General features: G+C 43.8%; 1 protein-coding gene across 1 annotated transcript in view; it reads left to right on the top strand.

Moving 5' to 3' along the window:
* Positions 1-14803, top strand: part of MYRIP (myosin VIIA and Rab interacting protein) — a gene marked incomplete at both ends in the record, with an annotated part of 178112 nt that extends 163309 nt beyond the window's left edge. Inside the window, 7 exons of the mRNA XM_080610525.1 lie at positions 27-89; positions 7157-7351; positions 10640-10801; positions 13015-13119; positions 13207-13267; positions 13669-13787; positions 14771-14803. Coding sequence (XP_080466651.1) covers positions 27-89; positions 7157-7351; positions 10640-10801; positions 13015-13119; positions 13207-13267; positions 13669-13787; positions 14771-14803 — 738 coding nt within the window. The remainder of the gene's footprint in view (positions 1-26; positions 90-7156; positions 7352-10639; positions 10802-13014; positions 13120-13206; positions 13268-13668; positions 13788-14770) is intronic.
* Positions 14804-17313: the final 2510 nt, after the last annotated feature.

Here is a 17313-nt window from a genome sequence, read left to right as displayed (position 1 = left end):
TATTTAACTGCTTTCCCACTATCTAGGAAAAACAAAAGGCTTTTGATCTACATTTAAAGCTGCAGTTTTTATCCACTGTATTGCAGCAGGTGAGAATGCTTTGGTTTGTCTGTGTCTTCTTGCATCTCTTACTAAGTAAGAGATGCTATAAAGTGATATTGAGGGTTTCCACATTTCCCAAGCAAAAGTCTCAAACTCAAAATGTTTTCCTGGAAATATCAGGCCTGAAAAATGATACATTTTAGCCACAATCAACAGTCATTTGAGAACATGATTTTATAATCACAGGTAGCCCTGTGTTACAGCGGGAGGGATGAGTATGAAGTAGATATGTGAAGCAGACTGGCTCTCTCATTTGGCTTTGAGATGGGAATTTGGTTTTATTAAGAAGAACAGAAGACAAAGATAAGGTGTATGATCTCCCTGTTCTTACGTACTCACCTATATTAAGAAATTTGGGATAAAAAAAATTAAACTTTTATTTCAGCAATAAGATACTCAGCAGTTTCTGACCATAGCGGTCTTCAAAAATCCAAGCTCCCAATTTATAAACAAAACCCTTAATTCATTGTAGAGATTGCACATAGTGAGCAGGAACTTTCTCACTTTGCTGCTAGAGTCTATTGCTTAGCATTGTCTAGGTGGGAAGAGGTTCCATATTTGGTGCTGCTTGAGTTTCAGCTTATGAGAATCAGCTATTAAAACAGGTTTTTATTTATTCCCTGAGCAAATATATGCTTCTCTTATATTTTTAAATACATGCTGGTTTAATATGATATGTGGTGGTGAGAAAAATAATTCTATAGCATTTTCTCAGTCATAAAATCACTTTTTTCTTTCTAAAGTTATGCTTAATTCAGCTCCTTCTCTCAACATTTTCTTTTGTCCTTACCCTCAGAGTTTAATTTTGCACTCTGAGTTTTAATCACCTTTCAGTCATCTTGGTTTTCTTTATCATCATCAAGGGTGATTGTAAAGAACAGGTATTTTCCATATGTGCAGTGTCATCAATCTGTGCCCATTGCAGATAGAAAATCCTGCATGAACTTTAAGATTTAATTATTTCCATCTTGGACCGTAGCATTTCACCTCTTGGAAATAACTTCCTTTCTCATGATTATAGGCAACTCATCTCTAGAAATGAGGCATTACAAATTATTAGGGATAACATCTGGAACTACATTAGGAGAGTGGATTGGATTTGTTTGTAAAAATCTTATATTGAAAATTACCTAGCACAGTCAAAAAGAGAGGCTGTATTTCTTTGTGTTACACTTTGGACAATGTCCGTAGAATAATTGCTCACTCTGTAGCATAAATTAGCTTTGTATTTGTAAATGAGTGCACATAAATGTAGATATTAAGGTCAAGGCAGGAAGTCTTAAACTTGCGCAGAAGCGTAATTCTTTAATACCATAGTTTATCATAAAATCCCAGACTGGTTTGGGTTGGAAGGGACCCTAAAGCCCATCTAGCCCCAACCGCCTGCCATGGGTAGGGACACCTTCCACTAGAGCAGGTTGCTACAAGTCTTGTCCAACCTGGCCTTGAACAATGCCAGGGATGGGGCAGCCACAGCTTCTCTGGGCACCCTGTTCCCACATCTCTGGCCTATTCCCACATCTCTGGCCTATCCAGGTCCCTCTGGATCCCATCCCTTCCCTCCAGCGTGTCAACCGAGCCACACAGCTCAGTGTCATTGGCAGACTTGCTGAGGGCACATCAATCCCACTGTCCGTGTTGCCGACAAAGATGTTGAACAAGATCGGTCTCAACACCGGCCCATGAAGGACACCACTCACCACTAGTCTACACTTGCACATTGTGCTGTTGACCTCCACTCTTTGAGTGCAACCATCCAGCCAGTTCCTTATCCGATAAGTGGTCCGTCCATTAAATTGATGTCTCTAGTTTAGAGACGAGGATGTCATGCAGGACAGTATCAAATGCCATCATAGTATACTTGTCTTCCATCAAATACCAAGGCAAATTTTAGCTTGCTTTCCCTGTCTTTGAGCTCATAAGTGCTTAGGGCTCACTTTTAGGTCAAAGATCTTTTGAAGATCAGGGTTGACAACTGCGCTTGATAGCTGGGCATTGATGGCTCTGTTTCTCCCACACTGTGACTTGCTGAGTGTCCCAGATCTTGCCTGTGAAGATGGACTTTTTGCTGGGCTTTTCAGGGCATTCCCAAAGCTGTACAATGAACTCCCATGGGGTGGGGAGATGAGGGAGATGGGGTTGGGTCTTGGTTCTATTTTCATCAGGTTTGGATTGAGTCAGGTTACTCTGAAAAGATGAATCGAAGGGGCAAAGCAGAACACATTTTCTCCCCAGTCCCCCTCAACTCCCTGCAGAAGAAGGTCACTGTGAGGGATATCGACTGCAACACAGGCATGTGACTCAGAGTTGATAGAAGTGCTCACAATGGAGCTAAAAATGATTGCACAAGTCATCAAGTATGTGGTCAATACTGCCAGCGCTGCTTGTGATGGAAGGGTTTTCTTGCTCTGCTTCTTGATCTAACTGTTAATGTCAACTGTTCTCTATTGAGTTGCAAGTCACTGCCTCTCATGCCGGTTAAATAGAGCCTAGCGATGGCGTAACATTGTAGTAGCAAAAAAGAGCATACTAATGGCTGAATACAGTGTGGAGAGAAAATAGTGCAAGTGATGGAGAACTACTGTAAGAGCATTAAAAATAAAAGCAGTAATGTTCATGCAAAGGCAACTCAATGTGGAAATGTCACAGACTGCTGAGATGCAGACTCATGAGGGACCCTTCATCAGGGACTGTAGCGATAGGACAAGGGGTGATGGGTTCAGACTGAAACAGGGGAAGTTCAGGTTAGATCTAAGGCAGAAGTTCTGCCCTGTGAGGGTGCTGAGGCGCTGGCACAGGGTGCCCAGAGAAGCTGTGGCTGCCCCATCTCTGACAGTGTTCAAGGCCAGGTTGGATGGGGCTTGGAGCAACCTGGTCTGGTGTGAGGTGTCCCTGTCCATGGCAGGGGGTTGGAAATGGATGATGTTAAGGTCCCTTCCAACCCAAACCATTCTGGGATTCTATGATTCTGTGATTCTATACAAGGACTTAATGCTCACCTCCTCACAGCAGTTTGGGCAGTTACGTTACTTCAGTTTTGTCATCCTGCTTTCCTTCTGTTACTCGCCCTTTGTGCCAGGATGCAAACACTGTTCTATAAAGCACCTTTCAGTGCAGCATCCTTTAAGTAAAACAGCAAAGGAAATATTGTCAGCATCAGCAAGGAAAGGAAAGAGCGACAGCAGAAGGGAAGGAAGATGACTGACAAGTCAGCAAGAGCTAGCTTAGACCACTGAAACATAATCTTCAGCAAAACAGGAATTCTTTCCATCTGTCCAACCTCATGTAGAAATGGCAGTAAAGACGTTTTACAAGATGCTATTTGTGATATTCAGTGCACCCATATATGTATATGTGCTTGCATACAAACACTTTCTTAGCATTTCATTAAAACTCTCCCACAAAGAACTCAGGGAAACTGAGCATCTCCTTTTGACTGTGTCTTTAACATACTGGTGAGTGTGGCCATTAAGTATCATTAGAAGTATAAATCCATGTTTTCCTCATTTCACTAAACTCTTAGTCTCAAATATAGTAAAAAATGACATTCTCATAACCAGTAGAAACATTCAAAGTGGATCAGCTGCATTGATTTGGGAGGGTGGTATTAATCCAGCAGTAAGGTGGCACAGTTACAATCCGAATGCATCCCAGTGTTTCAGGAGTAGTTGTGCTCAGCTTTTCTGTGCTTGGTATTTGTAATAGAGATTGCTTTCTGCATCCATCACTTCCATATTAGTTCTTTGACTTGCTTGACAAGACAGATGGGAGTGACTTCATCATGGCATGATAGCTATCTCTTTGAATCACTTACAAATGTTAACGGTGACCTTTCCTGCAAGATAAATTAGAGAGCCAGGAGGTCTTTATAACAGTTTGAGATGTCCACCTACCACGATGATCTTGGTGTGCATGTGTCTGTGAATTTTAGGGCATTGTTATAAATGCTCATAAATCCTACCTTGCTCTAAGTGCAGGGAGAGGACTGGGAAGCACTACAACTCCAGGACACCTTTTCTGGTTTTCTTCTTTCCCCGCTCCCCTTTTTTTCCCCCTTTATACATGTTCAATAATTCTATCTAGAGTCCCCCGCTAGGTCTGCAAACTGACTGGTTCGGAACACAAGCTGGTTCAACAGCTTTTGACAGTTGCTCAAAAAGAGGTAAAAGCTTATTCAAAGCCATCAACTGAGTATCCAGTTTTTCCAGTTTGAGAACCGTTTGAACTGCCCACATGTTGATCTTTTCTCTCCCTCGGGCAGACATTAATCTCTTCTTGCTTCTCCATAAAATACAGCCCAGGGCAAAGCTGAGTTCTAAACATCCTTTAGGAGAAAACTTCAATAAAGTTGATATTTAATACACTGATATATTGCTTGTGCTCTTCAGTTGTGGGCGATCTGCTCTTCAGGTAGATATACTCCAAGGAAAGTCACTTTTGCTTGCCGTTTATTTCTTTACCATGTTTAAACTCTAATGCTGTATCCTTGTTACACTATAAAAGTACATGTTTCGCAAGCTGAATGAGAAGGTTTAATGTTGTGACTCCTGTGTCTAGATACCCACTGGCTAAGATCAAGATACATTTGGTGATGCACACACTGTAAGAACAGCCATCTATCTGCCTTGTGCAACATTTAGTGGGAAGCAGATCTTTGGTTTTAAAAGTCAGACAGCATCTGCCACCAAAAACTGACCTCAGAATTCTAGAAAAGCTAAAAATCACATTTCTGCATGAGGGGAGGTTTAGACTGGACATTAGGAAACATTTCTTGACTAAGAGGGTAGTCAAACACTGGAACAGGCTTCCTAGGGAGGTGAGCAGTGTTTAAGAGGCATTTGGGCAATGTCCTTAACAACATGCTTTAACATTTTGGTAGCCCTGAGTTGGTCAGGCATTTGGATTAGCTGAACATTGTAGATCCCTTCCAACTGAAAAAGTACCCTATCCTGTCCTACCCTATCCTGTCCTACCCTATCCTGTCCTACCCTATCCTGTCCTATCCTATCCTATCCTATCCTATCCTATCCTATCCTATCCTTTCTCATTGAACTTATCTTCCCTATCCATTACCTATGGAGAAGATAGGGTATTTTACTCAAACTCTTGATTTCATAAAGCTTCATATCACAGAACACTTTATGATGAAAACAACAACAACAAAACATCTTTTGTAGTGATTGGGCTGTAATAAATGTCAATGTGGATTCTCATATTCTGGTGCAAGAACACTTTTTTTCTAAGGCAATGTAATCTTCTTTGGAAATCCATCATTAACTACAAAGGATAATAAAAAGTTTAAGGAGCACTGAAGTGAGGCTGCAGTTCTTGAAACGTACATCAGTGAAGATGGCGAAGGAAATGTAGTGTCTGGCCTTTATCCTTTTTTGTTTTACTCATAGAATAGAGTATGCATTAGGTACTTGTAAAAGCAAATAATAAAACAAAGCAACATTGATTTCCTCTTCTGTCCTATAAAATTATTGATCTGTTTTTAACCTAATTGGCACTTGTGAAAATAAATGGAAGAAGCAGTAGGCTATTTCTGGGGTTCAAGTATTTGTTCTCAGTAAGAGAGTCCTAGACCTGCTTGTTTGGGGCTGTGTTGGCTGTCCTAAGAAGCTAAAGGTCTGAGAGCTGTAGCGTACTGTATTTGCTTTGTTCTCCTTCTCTTTAATCTCATGTTTCTAATTATTCCTTGTAAATTGGAGAAGTAACAGCGCTAAAGATGCTTAATGTATCCATACCCAGCAATTGAGCATACACTGCCGAAAAAAGAGGGTTTCAGTAAGTCTTATCTAACATCAAAATGAAGAGCTGGTTAAAGGAAAGAGATAATAAAGTTGTTTTTCCAGTTACAGCCACCAGAGTTTGTGTGAAGCAAAGGAACATTATTTCTCCTATATCCTGCCTAGGAGGTCAACTGACGTATAGGTTGAGACAGTATTTCTATCACAGACATTTTGAATCAGTTATACTTTTTTGTGTGCTATGGAATTTACTGTATAGAATCCAAAATCAGTCTGTTCCCTCCATTTTGATCCTCAGATATTCTGTCTGCGGGAAAATTTACAGATGGATGAACCCCTGATCCACAGGCTTATGTATTTGCAGGTTTGAGGAATTAATTCCATTTAGGTCTAAACTTCCCAGATTTTCTTTTAGGCAAAATAAAGATATAGATAAAGATATCACACATAAATTCAGTGGCAGTATTTGTATTGGCTTCAACAAGCTTTGGCTCAGCCTCCAAGCTTTATAGTCTGGATGATGAGCTTGATGCTTGAAGGTACATCAGGTACATCTTATTGCTATCAGAGGAGTTGTCCTGAAGCCTAAAGCTCTGTGAGAATCACCAGAATCAGGATAGTTGATTGCGAGTTACACATCAGGGCCATTGATAAGAAGGCTTGTAGCTGATAAAACAAATGCCATGGATAAACCCGCATGCTTTTCCTTGGTGTGTGATCTCATGTATTTCGTAAATAGTAAATAAGGTAAATTGAGATGTAATATAACTGAGGATATAAATTACACACTGAGCTCTCAACCTTTGGTTTTGGGGCTATCACATAATTTGCAGCGAAAATCTCTGTAAATGCTGTCCTCCTGCTAAAATGACTCTCCCATGTTTGCACCGCCATGCGATAGCTCCTGTGGATGTGGAGACAGATGATTCCACATCTGTTTGCCAGTACCCAAAAAGGAAGATTGTGTTTTAAAGCCTGTTTAAAACACTTGCATAAACAGCCTTATCTAGCCCGCTCCTTTGGGATAAGGTTTGGACCATCTCTTCATTAGAAACTGTGTTGTAGAGGAATTGCATGTGTATGTTATTTTGCATGCTGTATCAGTGTGCATATGTGAAAAAGGGAGGAAAAGAGAAGTAGATTCGATTTCATTCCCCAGTTCTTGTGTTTGTTCACAGCAGTTAGCCAGGTGTGTTGTTTTAGCACAGCTAAAGCTGCAGCTAGGAGCAGCAAGGTGATTTTACATATTACCCCTCTGTGCTAACGTGATGCTGTTTTCTCTGTCTGCTCTTGTAACCAAACAGAAGTACTCTGCTGTCTCTCTCTGCAACATATCCACAGAAGTCCTGAAAGTCATCAATGCCACTGAAGAACTGATAGCAGAATCCAGTGGTCCCTGCGATTTCCCAGCTGACATTCAGGACAGGGGAAAAGGGACCTTCCCATTGGGAACAGACCCCATCAGGCTTGATGAGCAGCTCACCACACTGGAAGAAAACGTAAGAGCATGGATCAGTATGTGAAAGTGTCCCGTGTGTGAGTAAGCACGTGTGTGTGTGTGTGTGCCAGTGTGATGCGTTGGCAGCAAGAGTGGATGTTCGCAATTAATATTGGGTAACTAAATACACAAAAAGAACAAAATTTCCTGTTGTAAAGGAATGTTCTGCTCTCTTGCTGGGTTTTTTCCCTAATGTGTACTTGAAAATATTTGGGGAGAGTTGGATGTTTTGGGGTTTACAACTGATTTTAGAGTCTCTATCTCAAGTTACCTTAAGCCTTCCAACCCTCTGTGGCTCTGTAGCTGCACCATGCCTGGCTGCAACCACACTCCCAAGTTCCAGCACAGCCTCATGCGTGTAAGCAAAGGTAGGAAATCATGTCCCCGGTCACACAGAGGAGAGGAGGAGCTCTTCTCACCCACATCTCCCCAGTGGACATGCACTGAGCTGCACCCTTAGAAAGAGCAGGGCTGGAGATGCAGAATTAAACCAACATTTGTTTGGCCACATCCGAATCATCTGTCCCTTTTCATGAGTACCTGTCATCTGCAGGAAAAAGTGCAATGCTGAATCATAGAGGGAAGTCACTGCTCATTGGAAATCTTTATACATCCACATCCAGGAGTTGGTACACTCGTAACTTCCGTTTTCCCTTCTTCCCACATGTAACTGAGTACATTTCAGTGATTTTTTTCCCTTCAATAGATGCTCTTAAAGACCTCATAGAAATCTGGACATGGTTTGCTTTAGCCCCAGAATATTTCCAGACACAATCTACACTACTGCATCTTTCTCTGCCCCACGCAGGATATGAAGTAGATGGCAAAACCTCCATGGTTTCAAGATTTCACCACCACACCCCATAGTAAAGAGCCTTTAGAAATCCAAGAATCCACCCAAATTGGATTTGGGTTTATACAGACGCTTTGTTCGTTATTGCTCTCAGTAGCATTTCAGGGACTGTGCATCAGTGTAGAGATTGTGGGGCCGTCAGCACAAGGTTTTACTGTAAGATGTACATACCTCAATGATGGTCTCTGCAATCTCTGTGTGAAAAGGGAATAATGACTTTCCCTTTCCACATTTTTCTATCAGTTCTATTTTCTTTAGGGTTTATTTTTCCCTCTTGAAAAGTGCAACCTATTGTGCAGAGAATCTTGGAACAGCATTTGAATGCATCTTTTCTTTTACTCTCTAAAGGTGTTTCTGTTCATAATGTTCCTTTTTCTTCCTTCTCTGGGCTTTTAGATGTGATAGGGCAATGTTAAAATCTGAAGGGGCTGTGGTATGTCACACCACAAGGATGTATCATGTAAATGAATGGAAAGAAGAATCAAACCCCACAAAAGCAGGAGCGTTTCTATTTAAATCAGCATGTTATCTTTATGGCCAACTGGTGCCTCCAGGTACTTCAGCTAAGATGTTAAATCAGATCACTTTTGTGTTCTAGGTACATTTGTCACAGATTTCATGCCTTTGGTTAGACTGTGGTCTTACAGGATGCAGTTTGTGCAGGATGTAGTGAATTTGTTTCTTAGCAATGTCACATAGAGTCACAGACTGGTTTGGGTTGGAAAGGACCTTAAGATCATCCAGTTCCAACCCCCTGCCATGGGCAGGGAGGCCTCACAACCGACCATGTCACCCAAGGCTCTGTCCAGCCTGGCCTTGAACACTGCCAAGGATAGAGCATTCACCACTTCTTTCACATACATGAAAACCGTGTATCTACATTTATGCCGTGAAATAACTGATACAAGAAGGGGTGGGAGGGAGGGCAGCTAAAGATTATGAAAACTGAACAGTTGAATCTTCATCTAGTCATTCTCCACCACTTTTGATGCACAAAGTCACAGCGTGGCCAGAAATTATTCGAATACCTGTTACACCAAAGGACTGTGTGATCTAGGAATTGTGAGCAGATACAATGACTTGAGTGGAAAACATGTGAAGATATCTGCTCAAGGACCTGGTTCAGTTTGCCTGCCCCTTGATCCACGAACACGTTTAGTTAATGCTAGTTTTGTAGCAACACAATCTTAGAGGCTGCCAATGGGGAAAATCAGGATATATATTTACTTTCCATTGTGCTGTTACCAGCCTCATGGGAACAGTCTCTTGGCTATGTAGCAAATAAGCAGAAGGTGCAGTATTGTCCCATGGGTCTGCACAATTTTAAGCCAAAGCTAATGCTTGAAAATCACCCTTTTCTATAAAGCAGGGACCTCCATCTGTCTGAGTACCTTAGATTTCTTTGTGAAAGTAAAGAAACATAAACCACATCATGATTTACTGCTCCAATGAGCTGAATGGGAAATGAAGCCTTTACCTGCAGGTGTCAGAGGTACTATGCTTGTGTCTTGTATGGCACATGTAAGTCTACTGACCCTCCACAGATTCACTCCAAAGGGCCAGGAGGCAGGAAGTTTTTGGCTGCTGTCTATTTGGGTGAGAATGAAAATGGAAAACTGTGTTGTACATGTAAGCACAGTTACTCTGTAAGTTAACAACCATATGCTGCTGAACAGCTATTCTTAGAGTTTTGCTTGCCAGAAGGCATTAGGTGTGCTTCACACCTCATATAAAGCTGTGTTTCATAATAAACACATAATAAACACAGCTTTATATGAGGTGTGATCTGATGCCTTCACTTGCAGACTTTGAGTTGTTGTGAGGTAATTGGAATATCAAAAATAAAGCAAACTTTCCAGCTTTTATTCGTTTTTGCTGGTGAATCTGGAACAGATCCAGTTTGGAATACCATTGTGCCACCTGCGGCATCTGAGTGCAGCCACCTCGTGTGAATGTGTGCTTTCAGATGAGAATCATAGAATCCCAGAGTGGTTTGGGTTGGAAAGGACCTTAAAATCATCCAGCTCCAACCCCCTGCCATGGGCAGGGACACCTCACCCTACACCACGTTGCCGAAGGCTCTGTCCAACCTGGCCTTGAACACCGCCAGGGATGAGGCAGCCACAGCTTCTCTGGGCACCCTGTGCAAGTGCCTCACCACCCTTATAGTAAAGAACTTCTTCCTTATATCCAACCTGAACTTCCCCTGTTTCAGTTTAAACCCATCACCTCTTTCCCTGTCACTACAGTCCCTGATGAAGAGTCCCTCTCTAGCATCCAGAGGATTCCCCTATGGCTTTCCTCTGCCAGGTAAGTCTCCCTCTAGTGGGTTAGCAAGGAGGGAAGCTCAAAGGTATCATGGAAGATGCAGGCTGCTTAAACCTTTATGCCCCCAGAACAGAAATCAGTGATGCTCTCCCTGCCTTGGCCCTGCAGGTGTACCTGACAGCCAGCACGGTATATGGGCTGGAGGGGCAGCTGACCAGCCTGGAAGATGCTGCGCGCAAGATCAACAGTGTCACTGCAGAGTCCGAGCTGGCCCATCTGGAAGACCAAGTGGCCACAGCAGCCGCCCAGGTTCATCACGCAGAGCTTCAGGTGAGGACACCAGCTCCTCCCCATCTGCAGGGTCACGCTGCCCTGCTGCGTGCTTCCCTGTGGTCTGCACACACTACTTTTGATATTGTTTTGTCCCACAGTGGGCTGATGATCCAAGGATGCTGTCTGCATCACAGGAGCTGAGCAAAGTGTAGTTCAAATGTGTAACTCAGCTCAAACAGATGTACTGTCTGGGCTAGGGCAGGGATTGTCCCCATGTGCTGGGCACTGGTGAGGCTGCACCTCAAATCCTGTGTTCAGTTCTAGGCCCCTCACTACAAGAGAGACATTGAGGTGCTGGAGAGGGGACAGAGAAGGGCAATGGAGCTGGTGCAGGGCCTGGAGCACAGTGTGATGGGGAACGGCTGAGGGACCTGGGGGGCTCAGTCTGGAGAAGAGAAGGCTCAGGGGGGACCTGATCGCTCCCTACAACTGCCTGACAGGAGGATGAAGTGAGGTGGGGTCGGTCTCTGCTCCCAAGGAACAAGGGACAGGACAAGAGGAAACGGCCTCAAGCTGCCCCAGGGCAGGTTTAGATGGAGCTGAGGAACAATTCCTGCCCCAAAGGGTGCTCAGGCATTGGCACAGGCTGCCCAGGGCAGGGCTGCAGTCACCGTCCCTGCAAGTGTTCACACACCGTGGAGACGAGGCCTCAGTGCCATGGGTTAGTGGTGGCCTTGGCAGTGCTGGGGAACGGTTGGACTGGGTGAGTTTAAAGGCCTTTTCCAACCTGTATTTGTCTCTTCCGCTCATTTGTTTTCAGCCATGGGAGTGCAGCAGCCTGGGAGTGCAGTGCTAATGCTGAACCTGCTCCTTGCTGCCAGGCAGCTCACGTGCTGTGCTCCATGTCCCATGCGTGGCTGTGGTCAGGCTGCAGATACAGCCTTAGGCAGCTTATCTAATCAGCAGATTGTAAAGCACTTCCAGAAAGAAGCACTTGGCAGTTCTAACAAGAAGGGCCAAGGGCAGCCAGCACGTGAGCCAAGCACAGAGCCTAGCACTTGGGATTTAGCCTCTAAGCAGTACACTTCCCAGCCTAAAGGCAGGTTCTCTGTGGGCTGTGATCTAGCATCTCTCTAGAAGCTCCAGATAGTCTGGGGCTCATTGTGATCTGGTGCTAAGAACTGAATGAAGTAACACTGCCAGTCCTCAAGGGGCTAACACTGCTAGCAACTCAGTGTTCTCAATGACCAGGCTGTACCACCGAGGCTCTCTGACCTGGTCCAGGCTTTCTTGGGAAGTACTTGGTCATTCTACTCCACAGGAGCATCTTCTTTTAGGACTGAGCAAAGATCTGAGAGTCTGGCATCTCTCTGATGTCAGAAGTGCATTGATTCTGCACTAGTTGGTGACTGGCTGTGATGTTTTGTTGCCTTTGGTCGTTATTTTACGGTAGATATGTGAATAGGAGTGAGAGGGGAGGAGAAGAGAGGCCTAAGCTATAAAGGAGGATGACAGAGAGGCCAGTGAAAGCTCTTCTGCAGAGTGAACAGCTTCAGGTGTCATTGTGAATCAGGAGCTGGGTTTTATGTTTAAATTCTCTGACACTGCTTTCCCTTTTGGCAACGTGTTTCCACTAGTCTCAACATCAGCCTACTTTCCCTCAGGTGTTTGCTTTCATGGACTCTTTCTTTTCCCTAGCAATTTGTTTTCCATTGAGTGTTTCTATATAGTATGTACCTGCATTATGCAGGTTTGTGTTTAACATGCATATACCCTTAAATTATAAATATTTAAGATCGAATGTTTTGATTTTGTGATGGAGGATGTACTTTGTGTGTGCGTGGAATTATTAATGAATTAGGAAATGCATCCCACTAAGTCATTCTTTGAATGTAGCCATTGAAAATCACAGCTTGAATGCATTTGGGATTAGGCAGCCAAAGGTAACTGGGAGATGGCAGATGCAGCTTTTCTCTCCTCCTTTCTTATTTTCCTCAAAAGGAGTGAAATGCCTCTTCCTTGGGGTCACAAGGTAGGTTGGATTGTTCTTTTACTCCATCTTTACTAACAAATTAAGCCCCTTTTAACGTCAGGACTAAAGAATACAGGCAGGTGTCAGAAGTGCTGAAGTCAGCCATCTGTTTGTATCTTCTGATTAAAGAGGGTTTGACTGGGGATGGGAGATATTTCAGTAGTGACATTACAGTAATTTTAAAACCTCTTTTCCCCCCTCCCCATCTGTCTGTCTCTCTCTTTTATTTCCATTGAAGATTTCAGATATTGAGAGCAGAATATCAGCTCTCACAGTTGCAGGCTTGAACGTGGCTCCATGTGTTCGCCTGACAAGGAAACGGGATCAAAAGCAGACAAACCAGGTGCCAGAACATTCTGTAGTATTCCAAAATACATTGGAATCTTGCCTCTTTTTCTGTCATGGAGTAATGCTTATGTGTTGTTCACAGATGCACACAATAGACACATCAAGACAGCAGAGGAGAAAACTTCCAGCTCCACCAATAAAAGGTGCACGTCAGTTGTTACATACATTAAAGAAAGAGATTCTCTCTTTGTAAGATTCAATATAATGAGCAGTTGAGCAAAGGAGGGGAAAGGTTTAAGTTACAAAATGAACAGTTTTGGTTTATCTTCTTTTTAACCCCATGGTGTATTATCTGGCAATTTTAGGGCATGCTTCAGCTTTCATTACTCTTGTCTTACTCTGGTGTAATTCCACTGATCGACGTGGCCTCAGACTTTAGTAAATTTGCAGTATCACAGCCTGCTGGCTCTCATTTAAATTAAACCTTCTTCATGCAGCTTAGGGGGAAGTTTTATCTCTCTAGAAGGTGTGACTCTGCGGGAGTATTGGTACATCTGCTTCAATCTGCTCTGTGAAAAATCTCCCCTTTTTGTCTTTTTCCCAGGTGAAAAAATAGATGGTTCTCCAGTTACCACTGTCAGGACGTTCAACAGAAACTTCATGCTTCAAGGATCTCTAACACAAAGAACTAAAGAGAGGAAAAGCACTGCCAAGGACTTAATGGTAAATTTGTAACATATCATAGAATCCCAGACTGGTTTGGGTTGGAAAGGACCTTAAAATCATCCAGTTCCAACCCCCTGCCATGGGCAGGGACACCTTCCACTAGAGCAGGTTGTTCCAAGCACCATCCAACCTGGCCTTAAACACTGCCAGGGATGGGGCAGCCACAGCTTTGCTGGGCACCCATTCCAGTGCCTCACCACCCTCACAGGGAAGAACTTCTGCCTTAGATCTAACCCGAACTTCCCCTGTTTCAGTTTGAACCCATCACCCCTTGTCCTATCGCTACAGTCCCTGATGAAGAGTCCCTCTCCAGCATCCTTGTAGCCCCCTTCAGGCACTGGAAGCTGCTCTGAGGTCTCCACGCAGCTTCTCTTCTCCAGGCTGAACAGCCCCAATGTTCTCAGCCTGTCTCCATACAGGAGGTGCTCCAGCCCCTGAGCATCCTCATGGCCTCCTCTGGCCTTGCTCCAACAGCTCCATGTCCTTCTGATGTTGAGGACACCAGAACTGCACTCAGTACTAAAACTGCTGTTAAAAGCAGTAAAAAGAGAGCAGTAGATGTGTAGGCAGCTGCATTTCATCATCTTCACAAAACTTCTCTTAATAGTTTGAGCAAAAAGAATAGAGACCATTGAGGCAGCTCTGAACTAATACGACCATTGTCCTGGGAGATGTCTGACTATATACCATAGTCGAGCAGCTGCTGAATATCAGCTTGTGTGAATGTACCCTGGTGCCAGGTCTCCAGGAATGTGCTACCCTTATTCATTAAAAATCCTATCAAATCAAATCAATTGGTGCTCCCCTGCAAGTCAGACCTGACCCAGGCCCTCACAGAACCAGCTGCACACTGTAACTCAGCAGGTGAGAGTCCCCTTGAATCTCAGCAATGTTTGAGAAATGTTCAGAGGTTACCTAAGTGGAAAAGCTTGTTTTGTGGTTTGCTCATTTTCTCTCTTTCCTGTCCCTTTCTGTTCTAGGAACCTGCAATAGGATCTGCTGTGATGTACTAAACTTACTCCTACTGCCAGTAACACACTGCCTAAGGCTGTACACTAGAGTGCCTTTACTTAACAGCCATTGCATACGTCCAGCTGAAAATGGACCCTCAAGAACCTACAAAGCCTCAGTTACAGGGCTTTGTTTGGATACCTCACTGAGAAAGCTGTCCAAGTCTTCAGCATTGTGGTCTGCTAAAGGAAACTCTGCCTTAAAGTTCTCACAAAACTCCAGACAGGATGCTGAGTTTCAAGAGCAAGGCTCCACGTTTTAAGATGCACTTTTTCTCCTTATTGATTGTACGGAAGTATGTCATCTTTACACCGCGGTATGTTTTTGTACACACAGTCAGTCATAGTGATAGGCCAATTAATCTGCCACACCAGACCTGTGATCCATATTTGCTGGTTACTAACATCCATGTTGTCAAGCAATAAGAACAACTCTGTGCAGTGTATGCTGGGTGGTGGGAGTGGAGAACTGTACCTCACTCTGGGAGTCAGTGGGAGGTTCTGACAGGGTTAGTAGGAGGAAGTGGGATGTGCAAAGGCTTCTCTGCTCACTGAGGGTGTGTTTGGCAGTCGCTCTTGTAGCTCCAGAGCGAGGTATTTTGCTCGTGCAGCAGGGGCAACATGGATGTCATCAACATGTGAATTGGTAGCAGCACATGTGGACCAGATGTCTGTTATGATCCTGGTGTCTGGAAGCATCTGAGCACCGTTGTGAAACCAACACCCCTGTATGTCTCGTTCTTCTTGGTAGCATTGTCTGCTTTGGTGGTGTCCAGCCACGCTGTAGTTCAGAATAAATTCTGACCAGATCTTTTAAGGTTGGTAAAAGAAGGTGAAGACGTTGTGGATGAGATCCCTGCTGGTGGTTGTAGGGTGGCTGCAGCCTGTGAGAGATTGCCTTCTGCTGTTTCCTGGCTTTTCTGAGAAGGGGGCAAATGTAGCCCAGAGATCTCTTCCTTTAGTAGTCCACAGTAGAGTAGCTGAGACCTGCTGCCATGTGCACCCCACTACCGTTGGACCACTGAATTGGATTGTGAATGGTAGCATTTCATCTTTCATTGCTTGAGACCTTCCAAAGGTGAGCCCTCAAAGGTGGAAGGCCCTTGAGCAGATGCCTAGGAGGGAAGATGCTGCTTACAGGGTTTCCCTCTCTCCCTTTTGGGGAAGACCTTGCCAATCTGTAGTACTTTTTGCTCTGAAGAATACGAAGGAAGTAGTTAGAGGAGGTGATAAGCCAGTGAATCTGTTAATCTTCCATGCAAAGTGCAGAGCAGGTCCCCAAATGCAGAGTGAGTTGTTGTGAAACATGCCATGAAGTAGGGCACAGGCTGGCAAGTTCCCCCTCAGCATCAAGGAGCAGTGGGTACCAGGGCAGGAGGAGAGCTGCTCTTTTCCCTGGGCTCCCAGCAAATACCCAGTAGTAGAGTGCCACATGTTACCTGCTACATGGCAGGAATGCCATCCCCTGGAACACCGGGCCATGAAGTGGCTCCAGTTGGGCAAATAGAAGGAAAACTGGGCAAATTTCCTGGCTGGCTGGGTTTTAGGGAGGCAGATGGGAAGGTGAGGAATGGCTGGATGAGGCAGTTGGAACAACAGTGCCACTTACAAATCTGCCACCCGCACTTGACATCTAGCACTTGTCAGCACCCTGATGTCCAGCTGCATGTAAGGAACCATCAGAATAAATACAACCATCTTCCCACCTGGAGTACGTAAGCATCACTCCGTCCCTTCAGGGAATTCCCATCTGCCCAAGATCTGCCCAGATGTGTTTGTTCTGGGTGAAATTCTGCCTTCTTTTGCTCTCACACAATCCTAGTTCTCTGAAATTGCTTTTGCACAGGTGTGAGAGCAGAATTGGGCCCACTCTGTTTAATATATAAATATATATATAACAAATATATTTTATTTATATATGCAATCCAGTAAAGGAGATTAAACAGAGTAGGATGCCTAGGGATTTGTTATCCAGTCTCCTCCTCCTTCCTTGACTGTTCTCTTGTATGTATACAGCACATTCCCAGGTTCCAGTTTATGCAGGTATGCGTGTTATGAAACGTCATTAATGGTGGTTGGTCTACATATCCGTCTAATAACTAATCTTGTGTATGTAATATCAATACAGAAATGACTACTTTTAATAGAATTAACTCTTTGGCTTTTGTTCTGTTAGTGCGATTTAAACAAGCCAACGCCGTTCGGAATAGGTTGTTTTTTCCTTAAGAGGCATGAAAAGCATCTATTATCGTGTTACAATGTTAAAATATTCAGTCTTTGACAGAAAAACGTGTACTGTGTAGGCATTGCAGCAACAAAATAGAAAAAGATAAAAAAAACCCCACCTGCTCCAAGGCATTTGACTTCTTCCAGATGTTGATTGTGCCAAATACGTGCAAAGATATAATCCACTGGTTTAAAAAGTCCTCAAAGCGTCTGCTAGAGCACACAAAGACTTATTTTGTCATCGAGTGATTTCAATCTTCAGTGTTAATATTTATATTTAGATTGAT

The sequence above is a fragment of the Psittacula echo genome (genome assembly GCF_963264785.1).
Source record: "Psittacula echo genome assembly, chromosome: 2".
Lineage (NCBI taxonomy): Eukaryota > Metazoa > Chordata > Aves > Psittaciformes > Psittacidae > Psittacula > Psittacula echo.
The sequence above is the reverse complement of the archived record's forward strand: the minus strand, read 5'-3'. Positions and strand labels throughout refer to the sequence as shown.